Raw genomic sequence first — 21626 nt, 5'->3', positions numbered from 1 at the left:
CCCCGCTCCCTGCGCTGGGGGCGACGCCGGTGCCGCCTCACCCTGGTCGGGGAGAGCCGAGTTTAGGCCGGATTAAAGTAGCCATGACAATGATTATTTGAGAGTCTCGTTACGGAATCGAGAAGTTGCCCGTCAGAATACTTCGGAAAGCTGCTCCTTGTGTTTTGTTCTTTTTTTGAAGATTCGTGTCAGTTCGGGCTTGAGGTGTTTCAGTATGGAAACACCCGCTGGCAGTGATCAAGAGCTGACAGGCACACAGCTAATGAGAAAGTATTCCGTAGAACTCTTACATAACGCTAATTTTCCCGTGATGTTGTTAGAATCTTTGGCCAGGGAATGGTAGGTGGTGACTTTGTATTTCGCTGCTGGGAAGAATTTAAGTTCTGGGCAGCAGAGCTGCATGGTGAAGGATTTTACCTGCCCTACTGGATTTTCATTTTCGTTTTTGGAGAAGTGCCAGCTAGGCACTCAAAGCCTAAAGCTCCGTCCTGAGAGCATGTGATAGAAAGACAGACCAAGGAGCCAGGAAAGAAGTCGATTTGTTTGGACAAAAAAAGAAAAACCACGCTAATTTAGGCAGCAATAGTACCCAGAAAATACTAGGCATGCTAGCTAGCCAAATGTAGGTGCTGTGGGGCCAGCTTGAGAAGAAGGTGTAGGTTGAAATGTCAGAAGAGATTACTATCAGTAAAGTCTTAATTAATTTCGTGAGCAGAGAATTATCATGTTAGATCAGATGATTGACCTCCTGTGTTGTCTAGTGTTCAATATTACCTAGTCTTAGGTACTTAAAAAACTAGCAGTAGGCTACTGTTTTATGAAGAATTTGTTTAATGAAACTAATTTAAATGAACTAAGGCAAAAACCTGTAGATTTATTAGCTAGTACCTGGCTTGTTTTAAGTTTAAATATTTTAGAACATCTGTTTTAATTCAGTTTGTTCTTTATATTCTTGAAAGTTACTGATGCTTCCATACTGCCTCTACTCTTCCCCTACAGAATAAGGCTTAAATAGTTCTGTCTTCATGGTAGTTTTCCTTTATCTTCTTAATCTTTGAAATTGGTGGGTAATAGAGAAGCAGCTGTTGTATAGGAAGAGCTTTTGGATTAAGAGGTTTGTTTTGGTTTTGCGTTTTTCTCCCCTGTGCCCCCGAGGTTTCAAAAATCTAAGAGTGTCCTCCCTCTGTCAGTCAGGCTATTTAATCCTCTTTAATAAGCTTTAGGCTTCATGTTTACATTCTGGCAGTGAAATCCACCACCAAGCTGGATTTTATTATTTTTTTTTTTAAACACACATTATTTTTTAATGAAGTGGGGTGTGCTGCTTCAGAGGAAGGATGGTCAGCCAGGCAGCTGAGATATTAGCTTACAATATCAAATTGTGCTCAGGTTTCCCTGTTGCACTACAGCCTCCTGTGGTTGAGTCACTTAAAACCAGAGAGCATGTCTGTACTGATGAATGAAAAGGGCCGAGGAGCAAGCTCAAGCTCTGTATTGATCTGTGGTTATCTACAGTGCCCAATGGCTCTTTTCTTAGCTCTGTTTTGGACCAGCTTTCTCCAAAACAAGTTCCTCTAAATCTTATTTAGCACTAAGTAATAGAAATCTGAGCCAATCTGTACTAGAAACAAAGGTTGGTTTGTGGCACTCTTGTATTTAGTAATACACACTTTATTCATTACAGCTTTGCAACAGAGGAAATAAGACTCTGCATTGTACAGAAATGATTACAGTCAAATATTAAACACCCAGGGCACTTAAATACTGTAATAAGATCATACACTGAAAATAACAAAGCCTGTGGATCTTCCTTGCATATCAGATTGCTACTTAAGAGTCTGCTTCAGGTAGTATCTCCTCTTGTGTTGTGAGGGAGCAATCCATTTGGCTTATTTACTTCATACCATCCATTATTTTGTATTATTTTTAATAAGTTAATAAGAATTGATTAAATCCAGCTCTCCAGACTGATTTTCAGTTCCCTTGTTTTAAACTTAAAATCTACCATGGATTCCTTCCTCCACTTCCATGTGCTTTGCCACCCAAACGCGTGGTCTGGTGGTAACTGTTCTGTACACACGCTGCAGACTGGGGATGTTTCAGACAATGGCAGATGAGTTGTAACACTCCCATTCTTCTGGATTGCTGAGACAGCTTTTCTACCTCTTACCAGGCACGTGGTGATCACGCTGACAACTCGATTTTCTTACAGACCTTTTCTAGTGTTAATAAAGACTGAGCTCTGGCAAGACCAGTGGTGTCGACAGTATGGCAAGTGTACAGCGAACAGTAAATTAATTCACTATTAAATATATAGCTATGATTTCAGGATTTACTTGGTGTCTCTTGTTTTTATATATTAGCAAAAGGATTATTCAAAATCAATAAAATATCCTTGCCTTAGCTTTCCCCAGCAAAAACAAACCAGAAAAACGTGGGGCAGAGCTGACTGTGGTACTGCAATTGTGTTCACACAAATTAATGGTTTACTTAAAGCCTTGAGGAAGGGATTTGTTAACAGAATTGGAGTCATGGGCACTAAACCTGTCCAAACACTAAATTTTGCTCGTAAAGCAGTAAACTGTGATGTTAGGTTAAATTTTGTCTGTCTTTCTCAGCCTTCTAAACTTTTTCTGTGTTTTCGAAACGTAGGATAATTTTTTAATTAGAGTTCTTTACTGTTTAATTGTTTTTCATCTTTATACATTTCTTACAAGGAAAAACTTACTTTTCATTGGTAAATACAAGTGTTGATACAAGATGATGTGGTCTGGGAGTCCCTAGCGTTTATTTGCTAGCAAATAATTTGACTGTGTGTATCGTAAATGTTTAATGGGTGGATCATAAAATAAATGGCATGATTAAGTATAATCTTTCATATAAGGATCCAGCTATATTGGCAAACTTGTTAAGAGTTCTTTCCAGTGACTTTCATTATAATTGCTTGCTGTTGGATTGGTCAGAGGCATGCTTTATAACTTCTAAACTTGACTGCAACCAACCAGAACAGTCTCCTGCAGCCCAAGATTGGTTTTTCTGGCAGGTGATGGGCACGGGCAGTGGGCCTGGTGGCCTGAGGCTGTGCCATGTGGGCTGCCTTCTCCAGCTGGTACCTGGCACACCCCTGGCTGTGCGCTTTCTCCAGCTGGTAACGGGCACACCCCTAGCGGCCTGGCTGCCATTTCACTGAAACCATGTGTCTTGTCTTCTGCATGAAATTCTATCCCACCGTAGAAGCAGAGATGTGTGCCATGTGGCTGCAGGTGCATCATGGAATCACAGAACTGTTCAGGTTGGAAAGACCTTTATGATCAAGTCCAACCATTAACCCAGCACTGCCAAGTCCACTGCTAAACCAAGTCCCTAAGCACTGTATCTACACGGCTTCTAAACCCATCAGCTGTGTAAGTGCTATCTGTATTTTGGTCATAAAGGATGTGGGAGCAGAGCACAGCATTCCATCTTTGCCTCTTGAAAACCTTTTCATGACCTGCACTTCTTCAATTTCTCTGGTTTTGTTGGAAGGATGTTTTCCAGATTACATATGTTTATTTCTTTTACGTGATAGACTAAAACAAGAAGAGACATTAAATGAACTTAAATGTAGGTATTTCAGGATTTTATTAAAAGTTTGGATTTCAATAGTTCTTGTCTTCTTCCCTGATTTACTTTTTTCTTTTCATCCAGTATATTTGTAGGGACTAATCCTATCTCTTAGCCTTTGGTTTATTGGCTTGGTAAGCCAGATTTACTCTCTAGTAAAGAGAAAAGTAAATGATTCACCAGAAAATAATCTGTAACCTTCTGCACCTGGCCCTCATTCTGTTCTGGTTCAGCTTTCCTGAATGTGGCTCAGGTTTGTGTGAGGTCTCACCAGCACTGTGTGCAGTGGCATTAATGCTCCTCTGTGTGTGCAATGGAAGTATTTTTATTTTTACACTTTGGGTTTTCCTTACCTCATGTTTGCAATAGCTTGATATTGTTGTGATTGACAGGTGGCTCCTTTCATCCATCCAGCTTACAGTAGAAAATCCTTGTTTTTCCTGAAAATGCCTTCTTTTTCATTTTTGTATTGTACCCCATTTGTGTTTTCCATGATTGTTACTCTATTTTACTTTAATAACCTGATTTTTCTGAGCTGACAATGACTCAACACTGTCAGCAAAAAAATTTCACTGGAATGTTCTCCATTGTGGGTTGTAAACACTATCTTGGCCAAATTCAGCAAATACAAATCGTTCTTGGACTAAGACTGAAGACCTGCATTCAGTTAAAACAATGATTTGACACATTTTAGAGTTCAGATAAGCCCATTGGATTATTTTCTGCTCTTCAGTTACTGAAATACACGTGATGCAGTTTGAGAAGTACGTTCCCAAATAGACATAGAACCTGCAACCTTTTGTTCACATTAGTACTTTTTTTCCCACTAGTTTTTGTCACCTAAGGAGCAAGGAAGGGCAAACAGTTATCCTTCTCATTTTATATATAAACACTATAAAGGAAATAAGTAATTCTTTGTTTTCATTTTATAAAGCACAGCTTTGACTGTTCAAAGTATTTCTCCCCAGTTCTGTGTGTTGATGTCAGCTGAAGTTTATCCAGATCTATTGAAATCTGTAGAGTACTTTCCCTTAAATTATTTAAATAAAAAAGTACTGAGTTCAGCCTTTATTTAAATAGACAAAATGTTAATTGATTTTTTTAATACCGTAGAGATTTCTTTGAAAAACATTATCAAAATTAAAGTTAGGTTTATAATTTTTTTTTCTACTCTACTATTTGCTGCTTATCTTAATAATTTTTAAGATGGAAATTTTAATATCAGATGTGTCAGTATTTTTATGATGTTTAAAGAAATGCATGTACTTGATATAACTAGACGTGATGATTGTAAGTTTCTTGCTGTCTTGGAATCACATATTCTAAATCTGAAGGTTAATAGGAGATAGCCATAACATGTCAGGCACCATACCAAGCAACTAGGTGGCTTTCAGCTAATAGATACAGTGTGGTCATCATAGAAACCAATTAAAGGCATTTTGTTCTGAGGCAAACTTTGTATGGCTTCGTTTCTGAATACTTTAATTTTTATTCCTGTTTGCAGTAATGGAACCACTGCAGGATCCAGTTATGCAGGAAGATGGAAATGTTCAAGCTATTAATGAAGAGTACAGGAAAGCCTTTTTTTTTATCACCAAAGCACTGAATACAGATGAACTGGGTCAGAAGGAAGAGGCACGAGGTTACTACAAGCAAGGGCTTGAGCACTTACTCCAAGGAGTGAGCATTCCTTCACAGGGTCCTGCATGCGTAGGGCCCCAGTGGGAGTCTGCCAGGCAAATGCAGCAGAAGATGAGGGAGACTCTCCAAAACGTTAGTACTCGACTCAGCATCCTGGAACAGGACACCCCACCTGGACAAGTGGGTCCTGCTGCCATGGCTGGCCCTGCAGAGGTGCCCAGGTTGTACCCGTCCATTCCCTCCAAAGAAAAGCCAGACAGACCCCCTGCCCCTCATTTTCTGTTTGGGCCAAGTCAGCCACATGCAGCAGTTGGAAGTGGTGCAGCTGTGAGCCCGGGGCAGATTCCAGCTGTGAGTCCATCATCTGCAAAACCTCTTTGTCCACCAAATGAAGCACCTCCTGCCTATACTCCTCAGGCTACCAATGGCCACTTCACTGTGTCCTATGGCACAGACTCTGGGGAGTTTTCTTCTGTAGGTGAGGACTACTACAATAAGTGTACTCAGCCACCTCCCCTCCAGAACCTGGGAGTGGATGCAGACGAGCTGATCTTGATTCCCCAAGGAGTACAGATATTCTTTGTGACTCCTGATGGGCAGGTCAGTGCTCCTTCCTATCCTGGGTATCTGCGCATCGTGAAGTTCTTGGACACGGACAGTGACGTGGCTCGGGACCGTCCTCCTGCATTTCTTCAGGTAACAGGAAAGTCTCCTTTCATTAAATTTCAAGAACTGTCATAAAACTTACCAGGCAGTCTCCTTAAGCTCTTGCTCTTCTGAGCCTAAATCTCTGTGTGATAATATGAGACTGAAGATGTTATAACTGTTGGGAAAATGGCTTTCTGTAAATAGACACTTTTATGACTTTTTCTTTGAGAATCACATCTGTGTCTTCTCAAGGTTGAGTGATGCTGAATTCCATTTTCTCAAGTAGTTAACATGTGTCTTTATTTCATAAAACTGACTGCCCTCTCCTAAGATAGAGACAACATCCTGTTGTAGCATGTCAAGTGTAAAACAGAGTTGAGACTACCCACTTCAGCCTCAACTCGTGATAAGGTATTGCAGTTAGGGCAACTGATAACTTGGGATTTGAGGGCCCACATCAATCCAGACTCTGAACTACAAATAAAAAAGGTGCAGCATTAGGATTGTTTCAGTCCATGATCGCTTCACGTGGCCATGTTCTGTAACATACATTGTATTTCTGAGCTGCTTTCTGACTTCAGATCTCCTTGTTGCTGTGGAAGTCTCCTCTGCGAAGGTGAAACTTGGAGAAACAGACCAAAACTGTTCCCTGGTTTTGGGTCTGGTGGGTGGCCTCCACCTGTGTTAGCAGTCTTCAGCAGCCAGCCAGCAGCAGTCAGACCTTCTCTTTATCCTAGCACATAAACCTGGCCTGAGGTCTGCAGGGAGTCACGGGTGCTGTGAATCTGACTTGTCTGGTTCTTGTGCTTCTCACCTGCTTCTACACCTTGGCCTCAAGACTAGGCCTCAGCTAAGAGGTTACCAGTCTGGGTTATAGTCCTGGGAACGTTCGTGTTTTCTTTAATTAGACTGTCAGACCTAATCAAGAATATTTCCACAGTCATGTGAGTTTTTTCTTTGTTTGTTTTTCCAAGATGACGTAGGGTTTTAAAAGTTTTTCTTAAAAAACTTTACAGAAAATCAAGTTCATGGTGCTTATTAGCCCACTCTGTCTACCTTTATTTTTAAAAGGATCTTTTAATTCCTTTATGTACTTATCTTTTCTAGGTTTGTGACTGGTTGTACCCTCTAATGTGTAACCAGTCTCCTGTTCTGTGCTGCAATACTGGAGTCTACATGTTCCCTGACACAATGTCCCAGGTACCAGGGTCCTATGTGGGAGTAGTGCTGTCTTCAGAACTTCCAGCAGCTGACAGAGAGCTGTTTGAGGATCTCTTAAAACAGATGTCTGACCTTCGAATACAGGTAAATTTCTGGGCTGCCTGTTCTAAGCCAATAAGGAAAGGTGTAAATGATCAATATGTTCTCCCATTTATAGTCAGTTGTGTGAAACTTCAACTTTCTATGTCTTGCTTGTTAAGCTCATCAGGGAGAAGCAGATAAAGTAGCCAAGATGAAGCTATCTAATAATAAAGCTGTAGGCCCTGTGAGATGGGAGGACAAATTTAAAAATTGTAAATTGTAAGCACACAGAGGAATTCAAACCATTTTATATATTTTTCTCTTATTTTTCCAAAAGTTAACATAAGACCCCAAATGAAATGCTGTGTTCAGAAGGTGTGGCTTTTTTTTCTTCTGTGTGTGCACATATGCACACACTGTGTGTATTGTTCTGATGATGCCATTCCTGGAATATTGTGCCCAAATGTGTTTACAGTTCAAAAATGTTGATCTGCTTCAGAAAAGACCTGTGAAAACAGTGTATACCTCAAAAATGTACCCTCAGATGGGTTCTCAAAACAGAAAAGTCTCTAGTGCCTTACTGCAGTAAAGTACTGATAGAGAAAATAGAAAAAAACTGTAGTCTAACAAAGGTGCAATAAGATACAGTGACTGGAAACAAAGTGGAAAACATTCCTGTAAGGGCACTGAAGCACCATTCCAGGAAGAACAGTAATCAATAGCTCCTTAAAAGCTCATAGCAAGATTATATCTTTTCATGAGAGATAGAATCTTGTTGAATGGCCAAGATTTGGATGCAGTGATGAGGAAGGACCAGTTTACAGCTTGCCATGTGGGCAGAGGTCTGTTAAGGTATAAATCCTGTGGAGTTCAGCAGGGAATTTCACTAGCAGAGGAGGTCACTATTTTTTACTTAAAAGGGAAGAGTACTACAGAACTATGTGATGTTTCAATGCAGGACTTAATGGATAAAATTTTGTCATCTTTCCTGCATAGAAGTAGTTCAAATTTGATATTTTATTAGTTCCTTATTGTCCTAAAATTCCATTTTTTTGTTAATGTTCCCTGATACGATGTCACAGGTGCCAGGATCCCTTGAGAGGGTAGGGTTATCTTCACAGCTCCCAGCAACTGAGAGAGTGCATTTTGAAGATAAATTTAAACAGATGTCTGGCCACAAAGTCCAGGTAAATTCCAGGGCAGTGATTCCAAAATTTTGTAGCTAAAAAGAAAAAAAAAATTGTCACTGAAATAGATGTTAGAGATTCCAGACTTGATAGCAGCAATGTATGCTGTGCCCTGTGGTGTGGTTTGTTTGGGTTTTCTTGGGTATTTTTTGTCGGTGTGGTTTTTTTGGTTTGTTTCTTTGTTTGGGTTTTATTTGGTGGTGGTTTTTATTTTTTTGTTTGCTTGGCTTTTTGCTAAGAGCTAATTCAGTTACTGCAGGCTACCATATTTTGCAAGTCAGATTTCTGGAGTTTTAAAACCAGTGATACAGCACAAGTATTTCAGAGCTTAGCCTGATGGCCCTTTAATGTGTCTGTTTGACATAGTGCTCATGAGGATTTAAGTAGCAGCTCTATTTAATATAATTACAGTATCAAGCCACCTATTGGAGATTCCATTTGTCCTCCTTAGTATGGTCCTTAGAAATCTTGCTGACTACTCTTCTGCATTGTGACCCAAACTGTGGTATAACTAAATTGTGTGGAACATAGTTTGGTGTGTTTTTAATTGGTTTTGCTAGTTTTTTTATCCATAGCTGTATATTAAGGTTATTTCTCCTACCCAGCCCCTGAAATATTTTGGTCACATGCTAAGGACATTTCTTGAGCCTGAGATTTCACCCTGCTGTCAAGCAGTAATGGATGACACAGTACATGTCAGTGATATGTTGTTAACCTTCTGGGTAGCAACCTTCCAAGTCTTAATCTGCTCTTTTCTGTTAATGTTTTGTTTTGTTCTACTGCAACAGTCATCTTTGTGCAATACCCTGGTTTTATTTCCAGTAAGTATTTCAGGGGAATCTAAGAATTCCATGTAATACCCAGTATTATTCTATCTTGTGTGTTCTAGTCTGCTCATAGGTTTCACCTATGAATGGTTTTATTTAGACTCTCCTAGACTAAACATTTTTTTTCTTTCTAGCCATCATTAACTAGCAGTGTTTTCAATCATTGAAATGTGGTTTTGACTTTTGCATTGGAAATATCCTGAAAATAGAATTGTAACAAAACTGCGTGTTACTTTTTTTGTGTAATTAAAGTTTAATTATATCTTGTCTGTGAACTGTGTGAAGTGATGTTAGACTTTCTAGAAACACTAACCAGCCTGTAGGTGGTTACTGTGTTTGAATGATGAGCATCTACTCCAGAAACTCCATCGTGTCTGACGTGAAATCACAGAGAACCTACCCACCCAGCTTTAACTGGGGAGCAGTATCATGCACAGCTTGATGCGCTCCTTGGCCGTGCCAGTCTGCAGAAGCATCAACAGCAGACAGAATGAATTAGCTCCTTTATTTCTGAATTTGGGAGGAAAGGATGAAGAACAAAACAACCAGAGCAGCTGCATTCTCTTAGTGCAGCTGGGTTCTCTGACCCAAGACTGCAGTTCCCATACTGAATAACAACAGAGTTGACTTTCCTCTGAGGAGATAAAAATGAATGATGGACACATCTCTTATCTGTTTGGCTAGTTAACCAGTACTCCAACTTTTTCTTATTTAGCTGCTTGTGCTTGCCAACACGGCCATATAGTCATCTTCTCATTGTAACTGGATGAAGAAAGTGTACACAAAATACAGAGCTGTCTGATAACTTTTTTGAATGCAGAGCATTTCTGTGCAAAAGTAACTGAATCACCAATTTCCTTTGAGTTCCTTGTATGCTTAGCCAAGGAATACACATTAGGACTATTTGATAACAGATCTGTGTGATCTAAAACAGAAATCCTCATGATAAGTTGTGAGGTAGATTCTCAGATGTTTCCTTTCACTTGCTAGCCTTCAGAAGCCTCTAGTGATGCAGTTAACTTGCCTCAGACTGTACATATCCAGCCACAACCTGAAGGAGCAGAAAATCGGAAGGAGCTGCCAGAATGGAGTGAGAAAGTTGCCCATGGAATCTTGTCAGGTACTGTTGCAATACGAGGATTGTGTTGAATATAAGTCTCTGTGAGTAACACTTAAACAATATTTTCACCTGAATCCCTGTGTGCTGGTAGAAGCTGAGTGGTCAGAAATAGTTGTTCACTGATTCCAGTTGTGATCATTAAAAGGATACATTGGTGAGCTTTATGAAAGCAGTGCAGAATTTAAACCCACTGCCAGCAGCCTTGCTCATTGCACGTGAGTTAGGCTCCTCGTTTGGCTGCGTTAGGATATCACCCCTTGTGACTCAAATCACTTGCAATAGAACAGTTTTACTCTTCTATGAGCAGTTATATTAAAGCAGGCATCTATTGTGATTTCAGCAGATAAGCATTTGTTTTTTCCTCTGAGAACATTAGGAGTATCCTAATGACCACCAGCTAACTGTAATAAATATGAACCTCCTAGGAGGGCTAGAGGGTTGGGTTGTATGTTTTTGGAAAGCTAATAGGATTGACATGTGCAGTTCTATCACTTCTGACCCATCTGGGGCTTGGATATCTTATAAAAACCTGAGTACCTGTATTAAGCTGACATTTAGATGAGAGTTGAGTATATTAAATAAAGTGAATTGAAAAAAAATGAGGGTGTTGTAGGAGCAGAAATCACTGCAGGAATTCATGCTGGCCCACTCCGGACAGAGTATAATTGGAGACCGTGTAATCAGGAATGTTTCTAAAGACAGTGTTGCAGAGATAGAGAAGAAAACGCTGTAGAAAACATAGTCTGTAAAATGCTGCATTCTAAAAACCAATTTTTGCCTTGAAGGTGCCTCTTGGGTAAGCTGGGGCTTAATAAAAGGAGCAGAGTATACTGGTAAAGCTATCCACAAAGGAGCTTCTAAACTGCGAGAGCACATTCAGCCGGAAGAAAAACCTCTCGAAGTCAACCCAGCTGTAGCAAAGGGACTTCACGTAGCAAAACAGGCTACTGGAGGAGCTGTGAAAGTCAGCCAGTTCCTAGGTAAAAATTTCCATCTTGCAGTGCATAATATTTTGCCTTAAATAATAAATGCTCTGTAAAATGAGAGCTGGTTTCTCTAGCCAGTGAACCAGAGGAGGGACTGACCTGACAAAATCCAGAGATCAGTAGTTTGTGCCTAGTTATCCCCTGTGAGACACATGCTTTAGGATCAATAGTCATTATATGGCCTTGAGGCATCTTTTCCTTTCCCAAAAGAACAGTCTGTTCAGACTTACGTTTGGTATACTTCTCTAGGTTGTAATTCAAAATGCTGTACCCTCTTTCTCCTTAAGTTGATAACCCATGTATTTCTAAAAGCTGTGCTCGGTGACCCTAGAAGGTCTTGGTAACTTCATTTTGGTATTTATTTGGATTAGTGTTTATATTTAGTGTCTAATGACTCATTCCAGTTTAAAAGCAAATTGTATTGGATGTTATAAAACTACTTTGAAGAGCTGGACTGATTGTAAGAAAGACTTCTGGAGAAGATGGGTCAGGAAAGAAACACGGCCAGTTCCCTGTCTGCACATTGGGGATAACAAAGCAATGGAACATTTCTTGAAATCTGAGTGTGATATGTGTATGTATTTATTTTAAAGTGTTTTTTAGCTACAAGACCAAGCTTACTTGTTTCTTAGGAATTGGAGCTGTGCAGAATCTGGAAAATAAGGTTGTTTTTGTATGAATTGGTACTTTATTGTGGATTAAAGACTGTCTTTCAAATAAGCATATTTAGATTAAAGCCAACACTTAAGACTTCAGCAAAGCTTATTTTTAATTAGGAGTAAGGACTTTTAAAGAAATATGTTCTATGTTCTTACTAAATAATCTGCATGCTCTTGTTTTATGGTAGTTGAGGGAGTGTGTTCTATCGCAAGCTGTGTCGGGAAGGAGCTGGCTCCACATGTTAAGAAGCATGGCAGCAAATTAGTTCCAGAATCCCTCAAGAAAGATAAAGATGGCAAATCTACTTTTGATGGTGCTTTGGTGGTAGCAGCAAGTGGAGTTCAAGGTAATAAAAATTCCTTATACGTTTTTAATTGCATACTTTTCAGTGCTGTGAACTCCAATAAGCTGTTTATTTTTACAGGGTTTTCAACAGTGTGGCAAGGTTTAGAAAGTGCAGCAAAGTGCATTGCTAAAAGTGTTTCAACTGAGACTGTAAAAACTGTCAAATACAAGTAAGTTACATTTTTATTGGTTTCATCTTCCACAGTGTATTGCTATTGTTTGAATACTGGGGGGAAAAAAGCTTATGAAAGTGCAGGGAAGCTAACTGAAATACCTGCTTTGCTCTAATTAAGCAACACATGGTAAGCTGCTAAGTGCACAGTAATAAGCATCTCCTGTAAGTAAAAAATATGAAATGAGTAAATAATTGTGGTAAGTATGTTTTAGCTCTCTTCTGGAAGTGTACAGCTTCAGAATATGTTATAAATAAAGTTCAGATTTACATTTTTGTATTATAGTATAATGTCATTATGAAAAAAGTTACTGGTTTAAACCTGAGCCTGAATATATGTAAAGGTAGCTAAATTTAAGAAAAATGGAAGAATTTATGTATCAGCAGTTCTGACTAAAGCAAGGAGGTACTAAAATAAAAACTGTGTAAGGAGATCTAAGGCATAAATAGCAATAATAGGATAGCTTTGACTTGCAAAATATAGATGTTCTTAGAAAAAAAAAAATAGAAGATAATAACATTTGGGATGAAGTTGATGTCACTAAGATGATGGAGAGACCAAAGCTGAGTGCATGTACTGGAAGATGCTGTGGAGAATAAGGGAATATATTGAAATAACTGCAAAACATGGAGTGCATGCCTCAGAAAAAGTGCAGTAGGTATAACAGAAAGTGAAGGGTAAGCAAAAGCTTGTAGGTTAAATGGGATCTGTGGCAAGTGTAGCAAGAGGTGTTGAAAGGATTGATTAAATTGCATCCAGGCTACTAGCAGAAGGTGACCAGGTAAACACCAGCATGCAGCATTAAGTGGCTTGGCATTTGGGGTTGTGTTGCATTTCAAACAGGAGGCCAGATAGTGCAGTTCTGGTCGGTGGTGCTTTACTCCTAAAGGTTGTTTACAGTAGGAATCACAGGGGGTGTTGCACTGGTGCTAGTTTCACATAAATTAACATTCATATTTTTGTTTTAGATATAAAGTAGGAAATATGGAGAGCAGCAGTCAACAGCCACTGAGAGAAAAACAATAAGTAATTAAATGTTGCTGTTACAATACAATTGAAAATATTTGATGAATGATTTTTAAAATCTGCCTGTATAAATGTATCAAAATTCTACATCATATCTCTTTGGGGAGCTGGTTTCTGTTTCGGTGACAAAGATTTCTCCTACTTGGAAAACTTCAGTGAATAAGCTAAATTCCACTTAATGGAAATAAAGCTAAAGGAGCATCATCACAGTGTCTCTAAATCCACAAAAAACACAGCTAGAACTTAACTGCAATACCTTTACAGATGGAATTATGAAGAGGTGGTCATCATATGTGCATGTTGATTAGAATTGGGGAAAAAATGTAGCTTCAGAAGTAATATTTCTGTCAAAAGTACCATGCTACTTCCTTGGTGGGTGTTTAATGATATTTGTAAATAACTGAAGTATCTACATCTGCCCAACTTTTTTTCTAAAAAAAAAAATAAAAATGATGCAATTAAGATTGAAAAATCAATTATCAAATATTAAGAAATCGTTATTCTAACTATATTGGATAAGATGCAGTCTTACCTTAAGTGAGGTTACCTATTTTACCAATATTATATAAAACTAGCTTATAATGTTCCTCAGGTGAAAACAACTAATCAAATTGACAAATACTGCACTTCTGTGGTGAGATTAATCCTCTGATCTGCAGATGTGTTGTTGGTGATTCAAGGCTGTTGCTCTATCAGACAATTAAAAGCAGCACTAATTCTTTTTAGTTGGTTCCATTGCTGGTTCCAGAGATTATGCCATGGCTGCTGTACTGGCAGTGAAGTGGGTTTTTTGATTCTTTGGTATTCTGTGCTTCTCCCTAGCCTTATTTTGAGGTCCTCACAGAATCTCTGGTCATGAGAAGCTGAGGGGAAAAAGCAACTCTAGCTGCTTGGATTCTGACGTTGGTGGCAGTGCTTCCCTTTGGCCTGGTTTGCCTGCTGACAGTGCTCCCTGGGGACAGGCCTGGCTGCCCAGAGCAGGAAGAGTTGCTGTTCTCACTGTGCTTCTGTCCTCCTCCAGCAGGCTCGCTCTGCTGCTTTAGATGTGTCCCTTTCCCCACAGCTGAGGGGTTAACATGAGATTGCTGACTTGCCCCCTAAAGCCTAAAGAAGCTGGACCCCATGGCCCAGTGGAGAAACCAGAGGTTTTCAGGTTTTATCTCTTAGTAACTATTGTCATCATATCCTCAAGATAGCTTTATTGAGCCCTTTGGGGTTTTGTATGACTTCTCCTTCTTTCTGCCCCCTCCTTGCCCTTTGCCCCTGTATTGATTTCAGGTTATTTCAGATAAGTTTTCACTGGACAATGGATTTTTTTTATTTGTAGGGACCTTTCTGCATAGCTCTGTCAGCAGCTCTGTACCCAGGAGATCGATCAGACTGTCTGGGTTAATTTACTTGAGCACACTGGTGCATTACCTCACTGGAGCTGCTTTGTGGACTCTGATCTCACATGCCAATGTGCTGCTGTTACACCAGACGTGTTGTATCTGCCATGCAGACACAGGCGAAGGTGTAGTAGGACAAGTACCAACCAAGGACTGTTCTGGCCGTGGTGAGGAGATGTTCTGTAACTGGTGAGAAGGCAGGACAGGGTTTGCCCTCCCTCCTTCTCAGTGCTGCCACCCGTGGTACAGACTGAGGAGGTTTAGCAGCTGCAAGGGTCTAGCTGAGACAATTTACATGGAGTTACAGAGGCTATTAGGGATTTTGCCTAAGAACTTAGGTGAAAAAGTACTTTGGGGTTATGGCACCCAGCTTCCTTCCCACACCCCCGTGGTTCTATCGATAAGCCTTATACTCATCAAACTGGAGAGGAAGGAGGGAGAGAGACTGGAAGTTTTCTGAGGAAAAAGGGCAGAGGCATATTGGTATCTTTAAAGAGTAATCTGTCTGATAGAGGAGCAGCCCATGCTCTAATGGCTTGGTAGTTTCTAATTTTATTCTTTAGCCATTCGGGCTGCGTGCTTATTATTTGTTCTTGGTAATGCTTAAAGTTTTGCTTTCAAAAGAATTCCAGTGAAGATTAAAACACTAAACACCCAAGTCCCCAGAACTGCTGTCTCTCTGCAGGTACGGCGAGGAGGCTGGAGACGCCACAGACAACGCCATGAATTCTGCAATCAACGTTGGTGTGGCAGCACTTAACATTGACAATATTGGCATCAAAGCTGTTGTGAAGAGAACTGCAAAGGAAACTGGCCATGCTGTGTTAGATGAATATAAAGTACTGGATACTGAGAAGAAGGATAAAAAATAAAAGCAATGAAATATTTCTCAAAGCCTTACCTTAGAGATGAAACTTACTATTTAGAAGCAAGTACATTGCTAATCTGTGATTTAACACAGCTCACACTCTACTTTTCAAGCAACTGTGACTTAATTTGACATGAAAATGTAAAAGTAGGGAGGACATTCATAGAAGGAAAAATGCAAGTTGGTTTAACGCCTTGTTGTGTATTGAACAAGGGTTTCCAGCAACTGGATCAGGGCTTCAGACAACAGGAAGGGTATGAGTTTGCAATTAATAAACTCGCCTCTGTAAGCACTTTTTTCAAAATATAATATGTAATAATAGATTAATATAGAAATATTGTGAATATTTTTGTAATGCTTTATATTTGTAAAGAAGGTGGCCATAGAGAGAAAAAATAACATTACTAATGCTGAAACCATCAGGATTATTAGTTTTATTTTTCAACTAACCTTAAGAGTAAGTTTTACTAAAATAGTTTTGTTTTATTTAATGTGCACTCTTAAAATAACTTTGTGTTTCATTGTTTTCTGGAGAATTTTCCTTTTCAGCTACCAAACAGCTAATCTTATCCAAAGTTCATGTTAGAAGAAATGAAAGATGAACCTCAGGTAACTAGGCAGTTATTCCCTTTAAATTTTTTTTTTTCCATCCAGCATATAAGCAAACCAAAGATATCAAGCATTTCTTATTAAAGAGGGTATTTACAATTCTAAAAAAAAGGTATTATTCTGTTGAATCCATAGGAAATATACAAAGAGTCTTTGAGATTTTTATGTAGAGAGGAGATGTATGTTTTGCATAAATTATTTTTCTGTGAAAACACTCTACAGAGGACACTAGGAACTTCTGTGCACTCTGTGCTCTTCAGCCAAACTAGAAAGATTCAGAGAATATAATATCATGGCCTCTAATGGAAAACAGTATTTGCTTCAACAAATAGTTCTAACAGTCAGCATCTTTATTCCATTAAATTCATAGTTGCACAAAGTATGTCTTCAAAGGGTATGAAGAGAAGCCCTTTAATGAGGAGATGTGTGTGGAAAGACATGACCAGGTAGGTTTTTTATCCTGTCCCTGGAGCAGTGTGAAATAACGCCATCCACAGAACCCCTGAGATGCTCTCACACTGCTCCTCATTTAAGAGTTCATTATTGACTTTGAAAGCTCCTACACGTTCTACCATTGGCTGGACCTGCAGCAAACAGAACACCATCAATTTATGACTTATCTCCATGTTGTGTAAATAGATAAAGTAACTATAAATGGTGGCTAACAAATGATACTCGCTGGCAGGTTGAAAAATGCAGTAACAACTACTGTCTATTAGCATGGTAATAGGTGCACATTTTGTGGTAGCTACTGTAGTTTTGGTGAGAAATGTGAAGCAAAGGATCTAACCACTTGAAGTGTAACTTTGATCTATGGAAATAAAGATGAAGTTAAAATTGGTTAATCTGTGGTTGGCCTTTTTATGATGTGAACCTACTGTATGCATCAGTGAGTTGGAAAGACTAGGACTTCTGAACTGATAAAAGAATGAGATTAGGGTATGTCTACAACACGAAAGCTCATCAGAGCTTAAAATATTTCAAACTAAAAAGGTCCATCAAAAGCACACAACAACAATTTCTGTTACTACAGTGTCACATGCCAGCAGTGTAACCAGTTTAAGGCTACTAGAGACTTCACAGGAGCAAAGGACTTTTGTTGTTCCCTGCTGCATTTACGATAGAGATGTCTGTACATTTATTTTCCCTCCCATTTTGGTTTTGCATATAGGTCATGCTCTTTAGTTTCATCTGTCAATCATCAGAAAAACAAGCTGTATTCAAACAACAGTTAAGATCAAAGTTACAGTCTTCAAAAGACCAACTTATAACATACTGAGGAAAAAAAGATGAAATGCTACTGGTATCAGGCAGGTGTTGTCCTGTTCCTGCTGCTCTTCCCTTCATGTATACTTGGTCTTTCTAACTTGTCTCAAAGTGTATTAAAACTACTTTTTTTAATAATGTCTACCCCATTTTACAATTTTCAATGTGACATATCTATGATCTTCCCTTTTACATTGTTCCAAAGTGGTGTTAATTCTCACTGCTGGAGGTATTACGTTCTTGAACTTGCCCTACTTCAGCTGTTGCTACCTGCAGCCTGGGCAGCAAATCCAAAGTCTTCTCCCCACCTCCTCTACCCCATCCACGAGCCTTCACACACTTACTGCCTTATCTCAGCTCTCCACTGTATGCACTATACACCCTAAGCTCCCTAAGCCTCACATCTTTGGTCTGTCTTCTATTCCCAGCTTGGTTTTGTTTCTCCTTTTAATACTGAATATCTTTTGATGTATGGCAGCTCTAGAAGTAGTCTCACTAATGCTGTGTACTGAGCAAACTGTACCTGGTTTCCTAATGCACGGCTCTTCCTAAATTAACTTCCTCAAAGTGTTTTCTGCTACAGTGTTGGTCTTGAATCCTGTCTTGAGAAGATTACTTTTAATGACCTCTTAAGTCATTCTAAGCTACTGCCATCTCTGGCACCTTCATCGCTCTGTAGGTGTTCTTACAAGCCTAGACCTCTGCATTTGAATGTGTTCTTCTAGATTCCAAAGGTTGGTTGGCTGGTTTGTTTAATGCTGCTTTTAAAACATCTTGGGATAGCCTAATTTTTAGTATTCCCTGACAAAACTAAATCTATAATCTTTTAAGAAAAATTGGTAAAACTGCCTTCCACTAAAACACGCTGACCAGCTCAGCACTGAGTGGGGTAGGTTGGAAGGGACCTCTAGAGGACCCAGACTATAAGAGGTCTTCTACCTTCCTTCTCAAAACAGGTCCAGCTGGAGTACAATACTCTGCACCAATTCTGTTTGTGTTTGATTATCTCCAAGGATGGCTGCTTTACAACCTCTCTGGGCAACCTCTGCCAAGCTTTACTCTGATAAGGGCAAATATTTCTCCCTCATACTGAGCCAAGATTTTTTCTATGCATGCAGGTGCATTGCTGTTTATCCTCCCATAATGCACACTGGAGAAAATCTAGCTTCTCCAGCTTCTCTACACCCTCCTCTTCTGTGGTCATTGACAGCACCAAGATCTCCTTGGGCTGCATGTGCCAGCCACTGACCTAAGGTAGCCCTTAGGATTTGTTTGGGAGCCCAAAGCTAAGCACTCTAGCATGTGGTCCCCCAAGTGCTGAATGGAGTGGAAGGACCACAACCCTCAACCTTGTAGTTCTGTTCTTGCTAACACAGCCCAGGAGGCCATGGGTCTTGTTTGCTGCAAGGTGTTTTCATAGAATCATTGTTATAGAACCATTAAGGTTGGAAAAGACCTCTAAGATTATCAAGTCCAACTATCAACCCAACACTTACATGACCACTATACCATGTCCTGAAGCACCACGTCCACATATTTTTTCAGTCACCTCCAGGGATGGTGACTTCACCACCTCCCTGGCCAGCCTGTTCCAGTGCCTCACCACATTCCTGGCTCACAACTTTTTCACCAGGGACCCCCATGTCTCTTCTAGGACATTGCGTTGTAGTTAGTGCCTCCAGCCTGCACTGATCCATGGGCTTTTCCCATCCCAAATGTTGGAATCCGCATCTGCTTTTTGTTGAATTTCATTAGGTTCCTCTCAGCAGTGTTTCTCCAGGCTGCACAGCCTGCTCTGGATGGCAGCCCTGCCCTCCTGCGTCATCATACCCTAGTTATGGCTGCTACAGAAATAGCTACTTCTGTGTACAAGTCAATTTATGTTGTAATCCAAATGTTTGTCTTCAGCCACTGGCGCACTTTGCTTTTAAGCAACTCTAGCTGTTTATTGCCTTCACATATGGAGAAGATATGTACTTAAGTATAAAATTCTGTTTTCAAGCCACATTGTGTTGTGACCAAGTTTCCCAACTCTTCTTACTAAAAATTTAACTCTCAAGGATAACATTAAAAGCCTTAAAACAATGAAAGTACCTTTATAGGTCTCCATGTATCTAATTTTAACAAGTTTATTTGGAATAAGAAGTGGAGGAAAATTCTCGTGTGTTGCAGCTGTCACCGTGTTACTGCTGTGATTGTTAAAAGTATTGATGAAGTTTTACACCCTCACACAAGACCTCAGTCCACAAGACAGTTTTCTTTCTTCCCCTGCTCTAGTTCCCAAACCATCTGGTGAAGCACAGTTATATCTGCTGTCCTGTGCCAACCCAACCCATGGGGTCTGGGCTCATCCTTATGGCTACTGTGGCCTGGTTCCTGAGAACTTGCCTAGTTAGGACCCCTAGTAATCCCTGAGCTGAGGCAGGGGCCTGGGAGTACCGTGGAGAGGAGGTCAAGGGAAGCCTCCTGGAGCAGAGAGTACACTGTGGCTGGGGTACAGCCCTCAGTCCCTGTGCTCTCTGTTCTCAGACTTCCCTGTGCTTCCAGGCCTCTTTCTGAGCTCTCTGAACGTGTCCTCCCGCTGAGAACTACTCAGTAGACTCGTTAAGCTCATCCTGCAGCAATTCAAAAAAACTGGTAACAAGAAAAATGGGTGCTGATTAACTTTTGCTGTTATGATTCAGTACACTTTATTATGGATGCTAACCTAGTTATGAATGCTAACCTAGCTAGTTCTGAATGCTAACTTAGCTAGTTCTGAATGCTAAACTAGGTCCAAGTAATTACTTAAATTATTTGCTCGGTATGGAACCTGGTTTCAATACGTATCTTAAAAGGGTAGCATTCAGTTAAATGCAGAAGGCAAAATGAGCAGCTAAATTTATATGCAGTTACAGTGCAGCACTCTTCCAAATTTGTTTCCTGATTAAAGTATTTCAGTCAATTTTGAATTCAAACCACACCTCAAGTGATAATTCACTGATTAGATGAAAGCCTCAGTTATAACTTGAGACTGTCAAAAATCACCTCCTGCTCTGATACATATCAGACAAGTGAAATTAAAATGACTTTTTCTTACACTCAAGCTTCTCACTCTCCATCATACTGATGCTAGATCCTGCTGGATCAGGGACCCTGCTGTTGCAGCCAGGAAGGTGCTACATTGGCCCATTCCAGTGTCACATGCTACCACCTGAGGTCTAAATTCACAAAATTCCAGGGATGGATTGCATGGCAGTGCTGATTTATGGTATGTTAAAGTGATGGTAGAACGTAACCCTTGTTTTAAACTTTGAAAGCAGTGCCTCTGTTACTTGACAAGCTGTAGGGCTACTGAATTTGGCTGACTTGCTACTCATTGAAGAGTTACATGAATGTCAGAGGTGGCACCAAGCCACAGAAGGTGCCAGGGAGAGCCTGACAGAGGCGATGCTCCTCTTGTAGCATTAAGATGTTAGATTAATTCAGTCCAACCCATAAAGCTTTGATAAAGCCAGGAGCCAATCTGGAATTCCTTCTTTGAAAAATGCAACATCAAACATCGTAAAGCATGAATCTGGACCACTGCAAGATAACGTTAGTCACTATATATTGACTAATTGACTCCATTGACTTCATCGGTGGTGATTTAAGACCGATTATTCTAAGCTCTTCTGTCCTGCCTCAAGTTAGGTACCTGAAAAATAGTTAATGCACAGCACAGATCACAATTATCAAGGGGGCTAAAACAGACAGGGCACTTTTTCAGAGCAGGCCATGCCGTGGTGTGCCTGCCTTCACATATGGGTCAAAGCATTTATTTAAAACCGTGCTACTTTCTGTTAAAAAGAAGGGTATTTAAAATAAAGAAATAAAAAATCTGCAGATATTTGTGTTCCCCAGATCATGAAACGCTTAGCACACCAACAATTGGTGCTACGTGGTCAAAACTGTTTAACTGGGCAGAAACTGTGTCATGTTTTCCCCATTCATTCGCAGTGCTGGGGATTTCCTTGGACAGAGGGAAGAAACCCCACAAAAGGAGGGGGCGAGAGCCG

At 40.0% G+C, this 21626-nt stretch overlaps 1 protein-coding gene across 2 annotated transcripts; it reads left to right on the top strand.

Annotated features, from left to right (window-relative positions):
• Nucleotides 1–5109: 5109 nt before the first annotated feature.
• Nucleotides 5110–15921, top strand: SPG20 (spastic paraplegia 20 (Troyer syndrome)). Of its 2 annotated transcripts, XM_008947638.1 has the most exons (8): nucleotides 5110–5940; nucleotides 7000–7197; nucleotides 8217–8321; nucleotides 10139–10268; nucleotides 11054–11248; nucleotides 12102–12260; nucleotides 12339–12429; nucleotides 15532–15921. In XM_008947638.1, exons 1-8 carry the CDS (start codon nucleotides 5110–5112, stop codon nucleotides 15716–15718), a joined length of 1896 nt encoding a protein of 631 aa, XP_008945886.1. In that variant the 3' UTR covers nucleotides 15719–15921. The 2 variants fall into 2 exon arrangements, with proteins under 2 accessions (XP_008945886.1, XP_008945887.1); XM_008947639.1 differs by lacking the exon at nucleotides 8217–8321.
• The last annotated feature ends 5705 nt before the right edge of the window (nucleotides 15922–21626 follow it).

Source organism: Merops nubicus, unplaced genomic scaffold (assembly GCF_000691845.1).
Source record: "Merops nubicus isolate BGI_N331 unplaced genomic scaffold, ASM69184v1 scaffold9539, whole genome shotgun sequence".
Lineage (NCBI taxonomy): Eukaryota > Metazoa > Chordata > Aves > Coraciiformes > Meropidae > Merops > Merops nubicus.
Note: the sequence above shows the minus strand (reverse complement) of the source record. Positions and strands in the feature narration are given on the sequence as shown.

What these genes read in the sequence shown, in the direction of transcription:
- SPG20 (XM_008947638.1), top strand. Translation starts at nt 5,110, where the DNA reads ATGGAACCACTGCAGGATCCAGTTATGCAGGAAGATGGAAATGTTCAA. An exon ending in GAAAGTCAGCCAGTTCCTAG is followed by an intron (nt 11,249 to 12,101) that starts GTAAAAATTTCC and finishes GTTTTATGGTAG; the next exon opens with TTGAGGGAGTGTGTTCTATC. An exon ending in AGCAGCAAGTGGAGTTCAAG is followed by an intron (nt 12,261 to 12,338) that starts GTAATAAAAATT and finishes TTATTTTTACAG; the next exon opens with GGTTTTCAACAGTGTGGCAA.